General features: G+C 51.8%; 1 protein-coding gene across 1 annotated transcript in view; it reads right to left on the reverse strand.

Annotated features, from left to right (window-relative positions):
* USP43 (ubiquitin specific peptidase 43) overlaps positions 1-14,347 on the reverse strand; it is a 211,940-nt gene that overhangs the window by 135,502 nt on the left and 62,091 nt on the right. The window contains exon 3 of the mRNA XM_048817556.2: positions 10,306-10,412. Within this exon, the coding sequence (XP_048673513.2) occupies positions 10,306-10,412 (107 nt within the window). The remainder of the gene's footprint in view (positions 1-10,305; positions 10,413-14,347) is intronic.

The raw sequence follows: 14,347 nt of genomic DNA on the forward strand, positions 1-14,347 counted from the left end.
CCATGCACACTTGACGGGCCCAAGATCGGCCACTTCGCAACATTTTGGTCATAGCTTCTTACAAATGATGAAATTATCAGCTGTTTTCAGTATTCGCCATCTGCACTGCATGCATGACTGGTCACCTAGGTCACATGGTATTGTTTCTGCTCCCTGACTGGATGACTGAAATTTGCAACAAACAGAAGAGAGATTTGACTAAGTCATTTGTGGCACGAACCTCTGCGCTGACTTGTATTCACAAGACTCGTTTTCCAGGAAGATGCTTGGGAACGAGTCCTATGAATGTTTACACGGGTGGCCACTTTTACACCACGTGGCACTTTGTCTCCCTCTAGTGGTGGCGGGGCCACATAGAGGTCGAGAAGCCTACTACAACTGTGGCTAAACGGAACAGGGTCTTTTCGCTCAGGCAACATAAAGGCTCATGCATTAAGATCCCAAGGTCCCCAGTTCAATCCCAACTGCTGACGACTCACTCAGTGCCCCTGCTACATAAGGAATGAAATAAATTACCAGCCTTAAGTCGAGCAAATGTTCACAGATACACTAGTGCAGCCTCTGCCCTGCTCTAGTCACCCATCCTCTGTTGCCATGGAGACAGTTGCATGGTACAGTGGAGATGCTTATGTGAGGCAGTTTGATCTAGTGGTTAGAGAATGAGAGTCTAAGAACCTTCAGCTCTGTCCCTGGGGCCTTGGGTAAGTCATTGCTCCTTTCGTCTCCTTCAAATAGGGATGATGCACAGACCCACCTGAGCAGGGGGCAGCAGGGAGCAATCACAGCAGGCAGTGTTTGCATAGCACTAAAGTATCTTTGTTATTATTAACAGGACAGCAACCTAAGGACTGAGCAGCCACAGAAGATAAGCATCTAAGGGCTATTTTGCACTACACAGGGTTTGCCAGCCTAACTACACAGCTACAAAGCAGATAGAGCTTCACTGGCAGAGCCCTGCTGGGACAGCTTATCCTAGTTCAGAATGAAATCAGCTATACCGGCAAAAGCACTTTTCTGCCTGTGGCCATGTCTACACTACAGACTTCTGCCAGAATAGCTCTGTCAGCCAGGGGTGTGAAGAGATGTGACCCCTGACTGACACAGCTGTGCCAGTAGAAGTCCCCAGTGTAGATGCAGTTATAGCAGCAAAACCAAGCTTTTACTGGTTTCACTCGGGGGCGAGAGGGTGGGCTGAAATAAGCTACGCCGGTAGAAGTGCAGCTTTGCTGGTATAAGCTAAATCCTCCCCAGGAGCGCTTTGCCAATATAGCATACCAGGGTTCCTATACCAAAAAAGCAATCCTAGTGTAGACATGGCCTGCATCTACATCCAGGGCTTTTCCTGGAGTAAAAATATTTAAAAATCAACCCCCTAAGCAACATGGGGCCAGTTTACTCTTCAGACCAGCCAACGTCTGAAGAGTAAACCTGGCCTGATCTGACAAAGGACAGAGAGGAGAGGCTAGAAGTGGGCAGCCATGTCTCAGAGGATGACCAGTTCCATGGGCTAGCTGACCACAGGCCCTTCCAATGACCAGGGAGAACATGGGCATCGCAGCTCTGCAATGGCCTGCTCCAGCCGGACACTTGTTATTAGAGCTGACTGAGTAATGGGAAGTGTTTTTAGCGAAAAACTGAAATCAATCAATCAATAAATGGATTTTCCATAGAAATGTTTCATTTTTCCACTTTCTCCCCTTTTCCCCTCCTGCCAGTGGTTTTCAAAAACTGGTAACGTTTTGGTTTCTGATGGAAAACCAAAAACTTTCAACAGAAATGATATTTTTTTTCCTGCAGAAAAGGTTTGTTTAATAAAAAAGCTATTTTTTGCCTAAAATTGGTGACATGACTGATAAGTTCTGAAGCAGCTCTGCTGGTCACTCTGTTGGTCAGTCCCTCTCCCACTTTGATCCTATTGATTTAATGTCTATTTCCCAGCACGCATGCATCAGTTACACTCCTCTGACTGTTCTGTACAAAAGCCAGAGGTAGTTCTGTGCTTCTCAGTCTGATTGTACATCTGTCTCCTCATGTTTGGGAGTGAAGGGTAGTGGAAGGGGGCTGGGAGACAGGGCTCCAGCTGTTGGAGTTACAGCCTCAGTTGGCTTTGGGATCAGCACTCAGGTGTCCTGGAACATGCCCTGCATCTACTTTTAAATCTAGCTAAGCCACATCCCACCTCAGTCTGCAGTCCCCAGCTCTCTCTGGGTGTCCGGAACCAGGGCCAGCTGTAGGGCCAGTCTCTGAGCACCCTAACCTGTAGAAGGCTCCCTGACTGGCTACATGGCCTATTGGATGTACAAGTCAGCAGACTGGCTCCTAAGCCAAACAGCCACTCAAAATATGCCTGGTGCTGTGATAATTCCTGTGCCTACTTGTTCCCAGCCTTGCCCCTACCTTGCCTCACTTCAGGTAATCCAGCTCTGACCCTGCACTTCTGACCTTATCTCTGACCCTGGTCTCCTATTCCTGGCCACTGACTCCTGCTCCAACCACTAGGCATGACTGCCCACATCCCAGTCTCTGCCGCTCAGAGTCCCACAAAACCGACTATAGCTGGCACCTCCAGACCTTCTCTTTCCTGCTCCTTGAAGTGATGGAATGGCAGCAGCCCGCCCAGCCATCTCTATATGCTCAGCTCTGTTCTGGCTGCACACACCCTGCTACAGAAACTGGCTGGGTCTACAAGTACCTGAAGGCAGAAAACCCCCAAGAGGGAGTGAAATTATTTTGGGAGGTGCCGGGCGGGGGTGGGGGGAAGTGTGCAATGAAAATGTAGTGTGAGGATCTGGACACGCTTCCTGGGGGTGAGGTGGATTCCGCTGTGGAATCCACACGGTGAAAGCCACAGCTCCAGCCATTTCAAACCAGGCTTGATAAAGCACTAGGAAATCTGTCCGGTACCACAGGGAGCGATCCTGGCTGATGGGGAAGGGGAAATCAGATGGCCCTTACCAGCTCTAATTCATATACACCAAATCCATCCCACATGGAACTCTAGTCACTTTAATTACATGGGAGATGAATAGGGTGCTATGATTTTATGACGCAACCGATAAAATCTTCCATTTGTCTGAGCACAGCATGTGCTGTGTTTCAACAGCTCTTTGCTTCAGCAGGACTTAATACAGCAGCAGATTATATCAACAGCCCAGATAATGCTCCTTCAAAACCATTAAGCCATTTTTACTCTATTACAGATTCAAGTGATGTCTTGGAGACACGGGGCGTGGCTCTCTGAGGCCCCGCCTAGACTAGGAAAGTGAAGGGTGTTTAGCAAACATGTTAGCAAGCACATGCATAGGTGCAGGAACTTGTGGTATGGGGGTTGCTGCAACACCTCCAGGTTTTACACGGGGCTCTGCTCCTGGCCCTGCACGTGGGGTCCCAGCTGCCAGCCTCGCCCCCAGGGCTCTGTTTCCAGCCCCGCACACAGGTCTTGGCTACTGACCCTGTGCCCGGAGTCCCAGCTGCCAGCCATGACCCCAGGGATCAACTCCTGGCCCTGCATGTGGGATTCTGGCTGCTGGCCCCAAGCCCAGGGCTCCGTGCCCGCCCGCAGCTGTGGCCCCAGCCTCAGCCTCCTTACCTTTGTCCATGTCCTCAGTACCAGAGCCATGGCCCTGCTCCCAGCGCTAGGGGATGGAGGGGGGCATGGATGGGGTAAGGAGGGGGCAGCATGCCCACTCTAGCACATGCCAGTTAACACCTTTTTAAACACAGCCTAGCACAGAGTATAGATAAAGACAGTGGGGTTTATAAATAGGTTAGCTGTCAGCCCTCGGGTCTCCACTAGGGGGCTTTGCCAGCCCTCTAATGTAGATGCAACTTCTGCCAAGAGAAGCAGTTTTTCTCCTGGTCCAGTAACAGTCCTGAACGACTTGAGCTGTGTCAACAGAAGCCCTCTTCTCTTGGCATTGCTGCATCTACACTGGGGTTTTTGCTAACTATGTCAGCTGGGAGCGTGTGGGTTTTTTACACCCCTGCCAAGAAACCTGTGTGGCATGGACCTGGCTTAGGAAAAACAGTCTTTCGTGAAAATGAGATTGTTGGAAAGTCCCTGTGTAGACAGGGCAAGCTAACAGGGTCGAAGGGGAAACCTAGATCAGCTAACACGTTACAGCTGCCACAGGCCCTGTCTATGCTGGGCTTTCAAAATCATGTTCTTGTCTAAGCCCTTTCCGAGCCCTTCAGATGACAACCCTGCTCTTTCCTAGTCGAAGTACAGAGGAAGCGCACTGATCACAGGTACTAGCATGCCATAACTGCTGGCCACGCGGACTTGTTAATGGTGACATCTGTCTGCCAGTTCAACCCCAAGCCAGCCCCACCCTGCAGAACCCATGTGCTTGGAAATCAGAGGCAGTGCCCTCCCCACTGGCCATCAGATCCCCACTTGATCTTCAGCCGCGTATGGAGGCTACAGCCAGACCCCAAATCATACCCTATGGGCTCCGAACTCCCCAAGAGGATGACACTGGTTTTCTGCGTTCGGGTCATTACACAATAACAACAACCAGGGATAATAATCGGAGCTTAAAGAGATCTCCAAGAATCTATCACCAGCCAGCAATGCTGTTTCTTTAGCACAGAACACAACATTAGGGTCTGGACAACCCATTCAGATACAAATACTATGTCCATTCACTAGCCCCTGGCCCTGATGCCTGTCGTCCAAAGATCACTGAGGCAAAGGTGTGCTGGGGCAGCTGCCTCGCTTTAACGTCACCCCGTCTGCTACAGCAGTGTGCAGACAAGTGTTGAGCGTCTCCTTGATTTGCCACTAACTAGCTGTGTAGGAAACTCTTCACCCACCACTGAAATGCAGCCCAAACTCTCAGCTCTTTGGCGCCTTTGTGTTCTGGGCTCCTACACGTTATGGAAATACAAATCATGATGCTAATCATCTCTGGGGAGGAACGAGGCCGCTGCTTAGAGGCCAATGGCAAACCCTGCACCACAGCTAAGAAAGGGAAGGCCCAGATTCTCCAAGATATTTAGAACTGACCTCTCATCAATTTCAATGGGAGTTAGGTGCCTAAAAACCTGTGAGGATCTGGCCCGAAACCTATTTCCAGTGGAAGCGATCAGGAATTTGGGGAAAAGCGAATGTAATTACCCAGCCTGTCTGGAACTTGGCTAGGACGATGAGGCTCTCATCCCACCCTTGTCAAAGTGACAGGGCATCTTTACTGGGCACACGGGGTCAGGACCTCTGCCATATGCCTTATCTCAAAGATGCCATCTCCAGCTGCACTGGGACCTTGTAAACAACTTTGGGCCAGGTCTGTCTCTGGGGGAATAGTGCCTCCTACTGAGCAGCAAATGCCACTCCCCCAGCACCCGGAATAACAGAGCAATCATACTTTGCACCGACTGTCTCTGATTATTTATTAACTATGGTGTATTATTTATTGAGCACTGTCAAGGTACCTGGTGCTGTAAAAACCACCAAGGACGACCCAGTCTCTGCCTCTCAGAGCTCACAGGCTAATGGGACTCGGTGTGGATGATAGAACACGCAGTAGGTAATTAACTAAGTAAAGTCACTGAGTTATACCCACAATAATACATGGGAACTCATCCTGGCTGAATGGTTCCTTTGCTTTTAATCCCTTTGCAGAGGGTGTTGGATTTTCCTGGCATGGTGCCGGGTACTCGCAATACACGCTGGGACTTCTGGCACTCACAAAGGAGTTCAAAACTCTGTGCACATGCTTTGGCAACGCTGACGTTTTATAAACCAGTTTGTTTCTGTATTCTCTCTCTCTTTCTCCCCCTCCCCCACCCACAGCCCAGGCTACCATCCACCTGTGAGCAGACTGTGATGTGACATTGCCGAGGAATAACTTTACCACCACAACCACTTAATCACCTGACGCCCAGCTGGCACTCCCAGAGTCTGAATACGGCAGCCAGGTATGCTAATGCCCGTCAACTGTATCCTTACTGGGCAGGTGTTACCTGATCTATCTGCTCACAGAGTCAACTGTGCTAACCCCAAGCTTTTTGCTGTTATTCTCCTATGGAGTTTGGCTGGAGCAGAATCACTGTGTTCATATCTGTTCTCTCAGAACAATGCAACAACCCTTTGCTTCCTTCAGATGTAACAAAAGCACTGCACTCACCACTGATGGGCAGCCACCTCTGGCAACTGTCCAACATTCAAAAAAGGAAGTGAAGAAGAAAACTATATCCATTTGACACACAATAGGAATTTTAGGTGGCCAGAAGGACTATGCCTATAGCCCCAAAGTTAACATCCCATCTCCTACCACAAAAAAGCCACAGCATATTTCATGACTTCAAGTACGGAGTTATTTGTCCAGTGTGGTCTTACAGGAGACCGCCACTTAGAGAATGACCAAGGCTACATCTGGCAGCAATTGGGTTTTGCTTGAAGGGCTCCCATCCAAGCATTGTCCAGGCCAAAGAGCTAAACCTCCCCAGAATTTTATTTCTGTGCAACATTTCCACTTATGACACATCTATCACTCCTTGTTATGAAGATCTTTGCCATCTGATTCCTAAATGGGTCTTTAATTTTATTTCCAGATCAGCCCTTCTGATAATTTACATTCACACAGTGATGGCGGAAAGCACATAAATATCTCAGTGAAGTTGCCGCTTATTAAGCCTCACTCCGGGAATAGCTTCAATGCCACCAGCTCTCCGACATGCATAATTCTGTGTTAGCAGTCTGGGGGGAGTGGATGCCTTTGTGATAGCCTTGCTGCATAGTGACACAATAGCAGGTGGATTCATGCACCTTCCGAAGTCCCTCGGGGAATGTATTTAGTGCAGAGGATTCCAAGCTGATCGTTCTTATTTTTTACCACTACCGGCACTTACTGCAGGCTAGTCTCTGTGCTCACCGGGCCGCAGTACGGCTCCACTTTGAATAGGAAATAGCGGGTGTTGTTGTCACGGAGTCCCCGGGGCGATGCTCTGGAACTGCTCCCTACGAAGCCCGTCGGGACTCTGGGGAAATCTCCTTTCTGTGAGCAGACTGTCTTCAGGACACACAGCTCACACAACTTCCACCTTCCTGGGTCTGATCTCGGAGCATTCAGCATCCTCTGCCCCTCCGTGCGCTTCCCACAGCGAGTCCGCCCAGGCGGGGTCCTGGGGAAGCCAGAGGGTCCTGCACCCCAACTTCGCAGTCAGACGTGACTCTCAGCCAGCCAGTAAAACAGAAGGTTTATTAGAGGATAGGAACATGGTCTAAAACAGAGCTTGTAGGTACAGAGAACAGGACCCCTCAGCTGGGTCCATTCTGGGGGGCAGTGAGCCAGACAACCACATCTGCACTTCACTCCACGTCCGCAGCCAGCCTCAAACTGAAACTCTCTCCAGCCCCTCCTCCTCTGGGCTTTGTCACTTTCCCGGGCCAGGAGGTAACCTGATTCCTTTGTTCTCCAACCGTTTAGCTCTCACCTTGCAGGGGAGAAGGGCCAGGCCATCAGTTGCCAGGAAACAGGGTGTTGGCCATTCTCTGTGTCCAGACCCCTGCACACACCTGCCTCTAGGGCTCTGCAACGATCATACACCCTTATCCCACCACCTAGATACTTAAGAACTGCCTAGGGGAAACTGAGGCACCCCACAATATTCAGAGGAAACATTAAGATCAGTCCCGCTTCGTCACAGTTGTGTCCATTGAGTTTGTAGCAGAAATCCTCTAAAGTCAACAGACACTGCAACCGCCATTTCAATGTGGAAATCCGTGCTTCCTGCTGTTGCACCAGCTGTTAACATTTGGGCTGTTCTTGAGGTTCTTCAGGACTTTCTCGTCCTGTCCTGGCCAGGATGTGCTGAGACACCTGGGCGTTAAGATTGGCTCTGAGAACAGGTCTTGGACTGGAAGCTGTAACAGTTTCAGATTTCATAGATAGATTCATAGATTTTAAGGTCAGAAGGGACCATTATGGTCATCTAGTCTGACCTCCTGCACAACGCAGGCCACAGAATCTCACCCACCCACTCCTGTAACAAACCCCTAATCTATGTCTGAGCTATTGAAGTCCCCAAATCATGGTTTAAAGACTTCAAGATGCAGAGAATCCTCCAGCAAGTGACCCGTGCCTCACCTGCAGAGGAAGGCAAAAAAACCCCAGGGCCTCTGCCAGTCTGCCCTGAAGGAAAATTCCTTCCCGATCCCAAATATGGCGATCAGCTAAACCCTGAGTGTGTGGGCATGACTCACCAGCCAGACACCCAAGAAAGAATTCTCTTTAGTAACTCAGATCCCACCCCATCTAACATCCCATCACAGGCCATTGGGCCGATTTACTGCTAATAGTCAAAGATCAATGAATTGCCAAAATTAGGCTATCCCATCACACCATCTCCTCCATAAACTTATCAAGCTTAGTCTTGAAGCCAGATGTCTTTTGCCTCCACTGCTCCCCTTGGAAGACTGTTCCAGAACTTCACTCCTCTAATGGCTAGAATCCTTCGTCTAATTTCAAGTCCAAACTTTGTGCTGGCCAGTTTATATCCGTACGCCCTGGACCAGCAAACAGAACCTCGGCTCCAGGCATGTCACACTGCTGGATGTCTGGAGGAAAACTTGCTGCCTCCTTCTACTAATCGTCGATTGTCCAGACTGTGCTTCCCCCTGTCCACCACAAACAGACCGCACCCAGGCTATCTGACGGTCAGCAGGGGTGTCGCCCAGGCGGGAGGGAGGGCAAAACGCGCGCCAGATTGTGAGAGTTCTGGGTGAAGCCGTCTAGCTAAATAACACTGCTTCAGAGGAAATGGCCAGACCCAGCCCTCGAGCTCAGGTTCTGGCAGGCGCTGGTGATTCAGTCGAGAGTGCGCCGCCCTCTCATTCGGCACCGAACCCCAGGCACAAGCATGGTGCTAAGGGGCGCTGGGCTGCTGCCGCCTTTCCAATGCGATATAAAGCCCAGGCCCTGCCCACGTGCGGACGTTAAATACGATTAGGAGTGGTGGGAGGGTCAGATATCAGACTGGGTCGTTACACTTTGCCTACCAAAAATTCCCCTGAGCTTTCAGTTGGGTACAATAATCGTCTTCTGACTCTGTCCAAAACTGCCACCAAGCCATGCCGTGGGCTGTTAAACAGCTGCCATGCTCCACCGCAGAGGTGGCTGCATTTCACTGCCAGGCGAAGTAACTCCTGTCTCCATGGCTTGTGCAATCTGTAATGCACTTTGGGATGGCTGGATGGAAGGTACCAGGGAGGTACTGGCCGGTGTTGTCACTGGCAGTACCAGGAAGCGTTAGCCTCACAGCCTCCTCATGGGCTCTCCCAGTTCAATATTCCTGGTGCGCTCCCAGCAGAGATGGGAAACACGGGGCAGGGTTTAAAGAGCCACTACTGTCAGGGAACTCTCTTCACCCCCTACCTCCCTGCCCCTTGAGGATTCTCTCTCCATTATCTCCATTCACCAGCCGGAAGGGGTCTCCTAACTGATCAGCCCCAGGACCTGGAAATCCAGCTTGGCACCTTCTGCCTCTGACACCGGCACTGCAAAGCGAGACTCTGCAGCCGGGACTCTGCTGCTGTTTCAGCTGCTGGAGTGTGACTGCAGCTTGCTCTCCTGCAGCGCGCTGGGCTCTGCGAAAAGCTGCTCTGTGCTCACTAAAGTGAGCTGGGGTGATGGGAAGCCCCATGGGGGGGCGCAAAGAGGGAGGCAGGAGGGGGCATTTTGTAGCCATTTTTCTGACTAGCCTTTAAAAATGGGGGCGGGGAGGGTCCTCACGGTCAGACGGGACAGCGTGTGCATGCGTGTGTCTGTGTATGTCCCGGCTGCTGCCTGGGAAAGCATGCTGTATGGGTACTGCAGGACAAGGAAGCACAAGGCAGGCAGAGCTGGCAGTGGGGCACGGGTTGCACTCCTTTCCCGTTGTGTATCTCTCCGCGGTTACTCCCGCTTTGCACCAGCAGAGAGAGCAGGAGAGTCACTCCACAGGGCAGCCAGGCTGGCCTCTCCCTACAGCTGCAGGTTTTATTCCTAGAGAGGTAAAGCCACAAACTATTTCCATTCGGCTCCCAAGGAGCTTCACCCCCATCCCCCGGGTACTTATCTTTGATGCCCAGCATGATGTCGCTGGAGGTGCCACGCAGCTGGCAGGCAGCCGACATGGCCTGGGTCCTGCAAGGACAGGTGCCACGTCCCTTTTCTGTGCAGCAGGGAGTGTCTGGATCCCAGCCCCTCGCCTCCCACCTCCCCCCGCCCCACTCCCAGCTCAGCTTGACACCAGGGGTGAGGCCGATGCAATGCAGGGATGGGACAGGAAGATTTGTCTGGGGCAGACGTGTCCCCCACTTACCTGTACTGTGCTTGGAAGTGGTTCTGCACGAAGCTCTGTCTGCTGGGAGGCTGGGTGGCTGGCTGGGCGTGGCCAGAGCCACAGCTCTCCTCGAGACTGGGCTGGGGCTGCAGAGAGACAAACGGGGTTATGGAAACATTGGACAGCGGCTGAAAATCCCCCGACTCCCCCCAGCGGCACCCCTGCCCCCACCACCCCACTTCCCTTGGCGGAGGCTGTCCACAATTCCTCCTGATGGAGATCTTCCCCTCCACCCCCGTCTCTACCCCTGCTTCTCCACAGCTCAGGGTGCAGGGAGGAGAGCTGGGTGGGACCCCTACAGAGGGGCATGGGCCACGGCTCTCCCCAGGGCTTAAGCACGCTGACTGCAGCCCTGCCAGACCAAAGCAGGGAGGGGAACAAGAGATCTGCTTCCCGATGAGCGGAGGGCACGAAGTCTGGGGTAATGGGGCAGCAGGGGCCGTAGGGGGTGGGGAGGGAATGGGGGCAGGTCTAGACGAGTGGGGAAAGGGGCTGGAACCAGGCTGGAGAGCAGAGAGCTTTTCCCCTCCCAGGCAGTCTGGTAGAGTTACTCTAAGTAGAGTCACCCTTGTCTTTCGTGCCTGGAGAGGCCCTCAGCTAGCCCGGTCCCTTTTCCCAGCCCTCAGCCCCAGCAGCCACGACAGTAGCCACAGACCCTGAATGGTAAATACTGGCTGTACAGACAGGGGAGCAGTGAGTAGGAGGAGGGGGCAATTTCATCGCTGGATACGGCATTGGGGAGACCAACACTGGACACCGCGCCCAACACTGGGTTCCACATTTTCAAAGGGATGTTGAAAAATTGGAGAGGGGGCAAAAGAAAGCCACGAAAATGATTCAAGGGCTGCAGCGAGAGACTTACAGAGCAATCTGTTTAGCTTCTCACAGAGAAGATGAGAGGTGGCTTGTTTATGGCGTCTAAGGACCTTCGCAGGGAGAAAACACACCTACTAAAGGGATCTTTAATCTAGCAGAAAAAGGCAGAACCACCAATGGCTGGAAGCTGAAGCCCGACAAACTCAAACTGGAAATTAGGAGCAATTTTTTACCAGGGCGGGTGATTAACCATTGGAACAAACTCCCAAGGCAAGTGGTGGATTCTCCATCTCTTGCTGACTTCAGATCAGGACCGGAGGCTTTTCTGGAAGCTGCGTTAGTCGAACACAAGCTCTTGGCCTCAGCCCAGGGCTAAGTGGGGAAATTTAAGAGCCTGTGCTATACAGGAGGTCGGACTAGATGATCTCAAGTTCCCTTCTGGCCTTAAAATCTCTGCATCTCTGAAAGGAATGAGCGATCGGCGCTGACAATAGAGTGGCTGCTTGCTGAACCGCACACAGCCGGCTTGCAGTTATTAGGCGTGGTCCCGTGTCCCCTCGCAGGGAAAGCAAACACAGGTAGTGAGATCAGATGGCTCAGTGGAGAGGAGAGATCGGATATTGGAGAGCAGCACCACCGCAGCTCTGGGACAGCAATGCAAAACACACCCTGAATCCAACCAAGAGAAACCCACCAGCCAGCCAGGCACAGAGCAGGCTCAGCCCCCCTACCACATGCAAAGCTACATGGGGACCAGCGGCTCGCAACTCCCTGGGAACCTGCTGGATGTGATGCTCGTTGGCAAGCAGCTGTCAGCTTTCAAACGCCCCTCCAGAGAGCTGGGTTGGGGAGTGGGGGAAAGAAAGTTAGTGAGTTTGGGGAACGTGTGTCTGTGTGCACAAGGGTTGCTGTGTGCCCATGAGTGTGTGTGTGTGTGTGTGCACGAGGGTTGCTGTGTGTGCACGAGGGTGTATTTCTGTGCATGAGGGTTGCTGTGGGTACACGAGTCTGTGTATGTGTGTGCACGAGGGCTGCTGTGTGTGCATGAGGGCTGCTGCGTGTGCAGCAAGTACAAGCGGAAAATGGTGCTAGGTGTGAATTAATCTCATGTAAGTGATCAGAAACTGAACAATAACTAAAAACACCACCTGGGGTGCATGCCTCCAAGGCAAGTGCGACAGCAGCACTTCACAAGCAAGGACTTCAAAATAAATAAATACATCCCTGCATTTCCCTGATGCCTATCATAGACAGATCTCAGAGTTCTTTACAGCACCCCAACAAATATAATCACCCCAGTTTTACAGAGGGGTACACTGAGGCACAGAGCAATTAGTGTGACTGGCTCATAGTCACAGACATTGAGTCACTGACAGATCTGGGGACAGAACCCAGGAGCTCTGCCCCCCAGTTCCCTATTAGAACCCCTCGCCCATGCTAGCTCAGTTACGATACCCCAAGCAGTGCGAGTTTTGGGGGTGTGGCTGTCCTGAAGGAACAGCAGCAGGAAAGGGGACATGATCCCTTCCTAATAGTGGCACTTTTCACCTTGCACCCCACACTGCAACAATGGGAAAGTCAAATTCCTCAACACTTCCTGCCGGGGAGATTTGCAGGTGAAATAACAATCGGGTCCTTAATTGTGCCTCCCAATTGTAATACCCAGGCAAGGAGAGCAGATTGCAACTTCATCTGAAGATGTGATAAACAAATCTCTGTCACTGGTCCTGTACAAAATTCCTAGAGCAGGTCCTAAGGTGACTGCTTCTGTATTTACAGTCTCTGCATCAACGTAACAGCAGCTAGTACCGCTCACCTAGTGAAGGTTATTGCAACAAAACAGAGGAAGATCCAAATCACCCCAACAAGGGTGCAATTGACAAAGACACTGGAATTAGGGACAGTACCTGCCCTGTCAGCTTCTGGGAGAAAAGTAAAGAAGAAGAAAAAGGTCTGTCAGTTGGCTGAGTTAAGCCCCACTGAGCGCCAGCTCTCCTTTCTCTATCTGCAAAAGAAATTGAAAGAAATTGACCGCAGACTGGAGTTCCTTCCAAAAACCTCTCACTGCCCTGCTGGACAGAGAGCCAGCAGCTCCGTCTACAAGACCACCAGCAGTGCTACCCAGACCAGCGGCTAGCTACCAAACCCCAGGGGGAGACTGATACTGACAAAGGGCTGAGCCCTGCCCGCGGCTGGCAATAGGGTACCTTAGAAACACCAGCAGGAGCCTACCGCAGTAATTTAGATGGAACACAGGAGCTAATGGCGTTAACATAACCCAGTCACTGTCCAACATTAAACAGTGCTCTACGACGTGCCAGGTTTGGTATAGAGACCTCAGCTTCCTTGGCACCATGGCAAACGCACCATTAACCATCCTTTGAACCTTGTACTGAAGATAAAGAAAAGAAGAGAAACCAGTGAAAGCCTTTGGAATGTCAAGTATGAAGTCAGGCTTGCATTTCAATGGCACCCCTTCTTCCGTCTCCCTCAGCTGGTGAGAGTTTCAGAAGGAAACCCTCCTTGCTTGACAGTTTCTTAGATGGAAGCCAGGATGGCACAAATGCCGACTTTCTTCTTTTCGGGTGGGTGCTCCACCCCCACTCCACCCTGAGGCCCTGCCCCCGCCCTATTCCCTCCCTCAAGGCCCACCTGCTGCCCCACGTCTTTCCACCCTAGCTCCACCCCTTCCTCTGAACGTGCCCCACCCTTGCTCCGCCTCTTCCCTCCCCCACTCCGCCCACTCCCTCAGCCTCCCGCCCACCACTGAACAGCTGATCAGGGTGTGGGTTCTTGTTTTTGCCATGGGTGCTCTAGTCCCGGAGCACCCACGGAGCCAGTGCTGATGCAGGATTGTAATCGCTGTCCTTCTGGGAGAAAGGGGAGAAGATCGTTGAGAAGGGTTGGAGCTGCTGCTGTTGTAACAGTCCGATCCTCTTTCATCCCAAGTGGTGGCTGAGAGTCAGCTGAAGCTGGTAGGAGCAGCCATGTCATTTGGGCCCCTCCCTCTAGCTCGGTCTGGTCAGGACGTCTCTCGGTATAAGGATGATGAAGGTACCGGGGCCCAGGAGACGGCGGGGTTGGCAGTCACGAAGGTGAAGCTCACTCCAGTAGCCTGTGTCTGGTCTTCCTGTATTTCCCCCCCAAAAGTCTCTTTGTTTAAGGACCCACAAAAGGAGTGGGTGGTATAGCCCATCCCCTCGTT

The sequence above is a fragment of the Caretta caretta genome, chromosome 14 (genome assembly GCF_965140235.1).
Source record: "Caretta caretta isolate rCarCar2 chromosome 14, rCarCar1.hap1, whole genome shotgun sequence".
Classification (NCBI taxonomy): Eukaryota; Metazoa; Chordata; order Testudines; family Cheloniidae; genus Caretta; species Caretta caretta.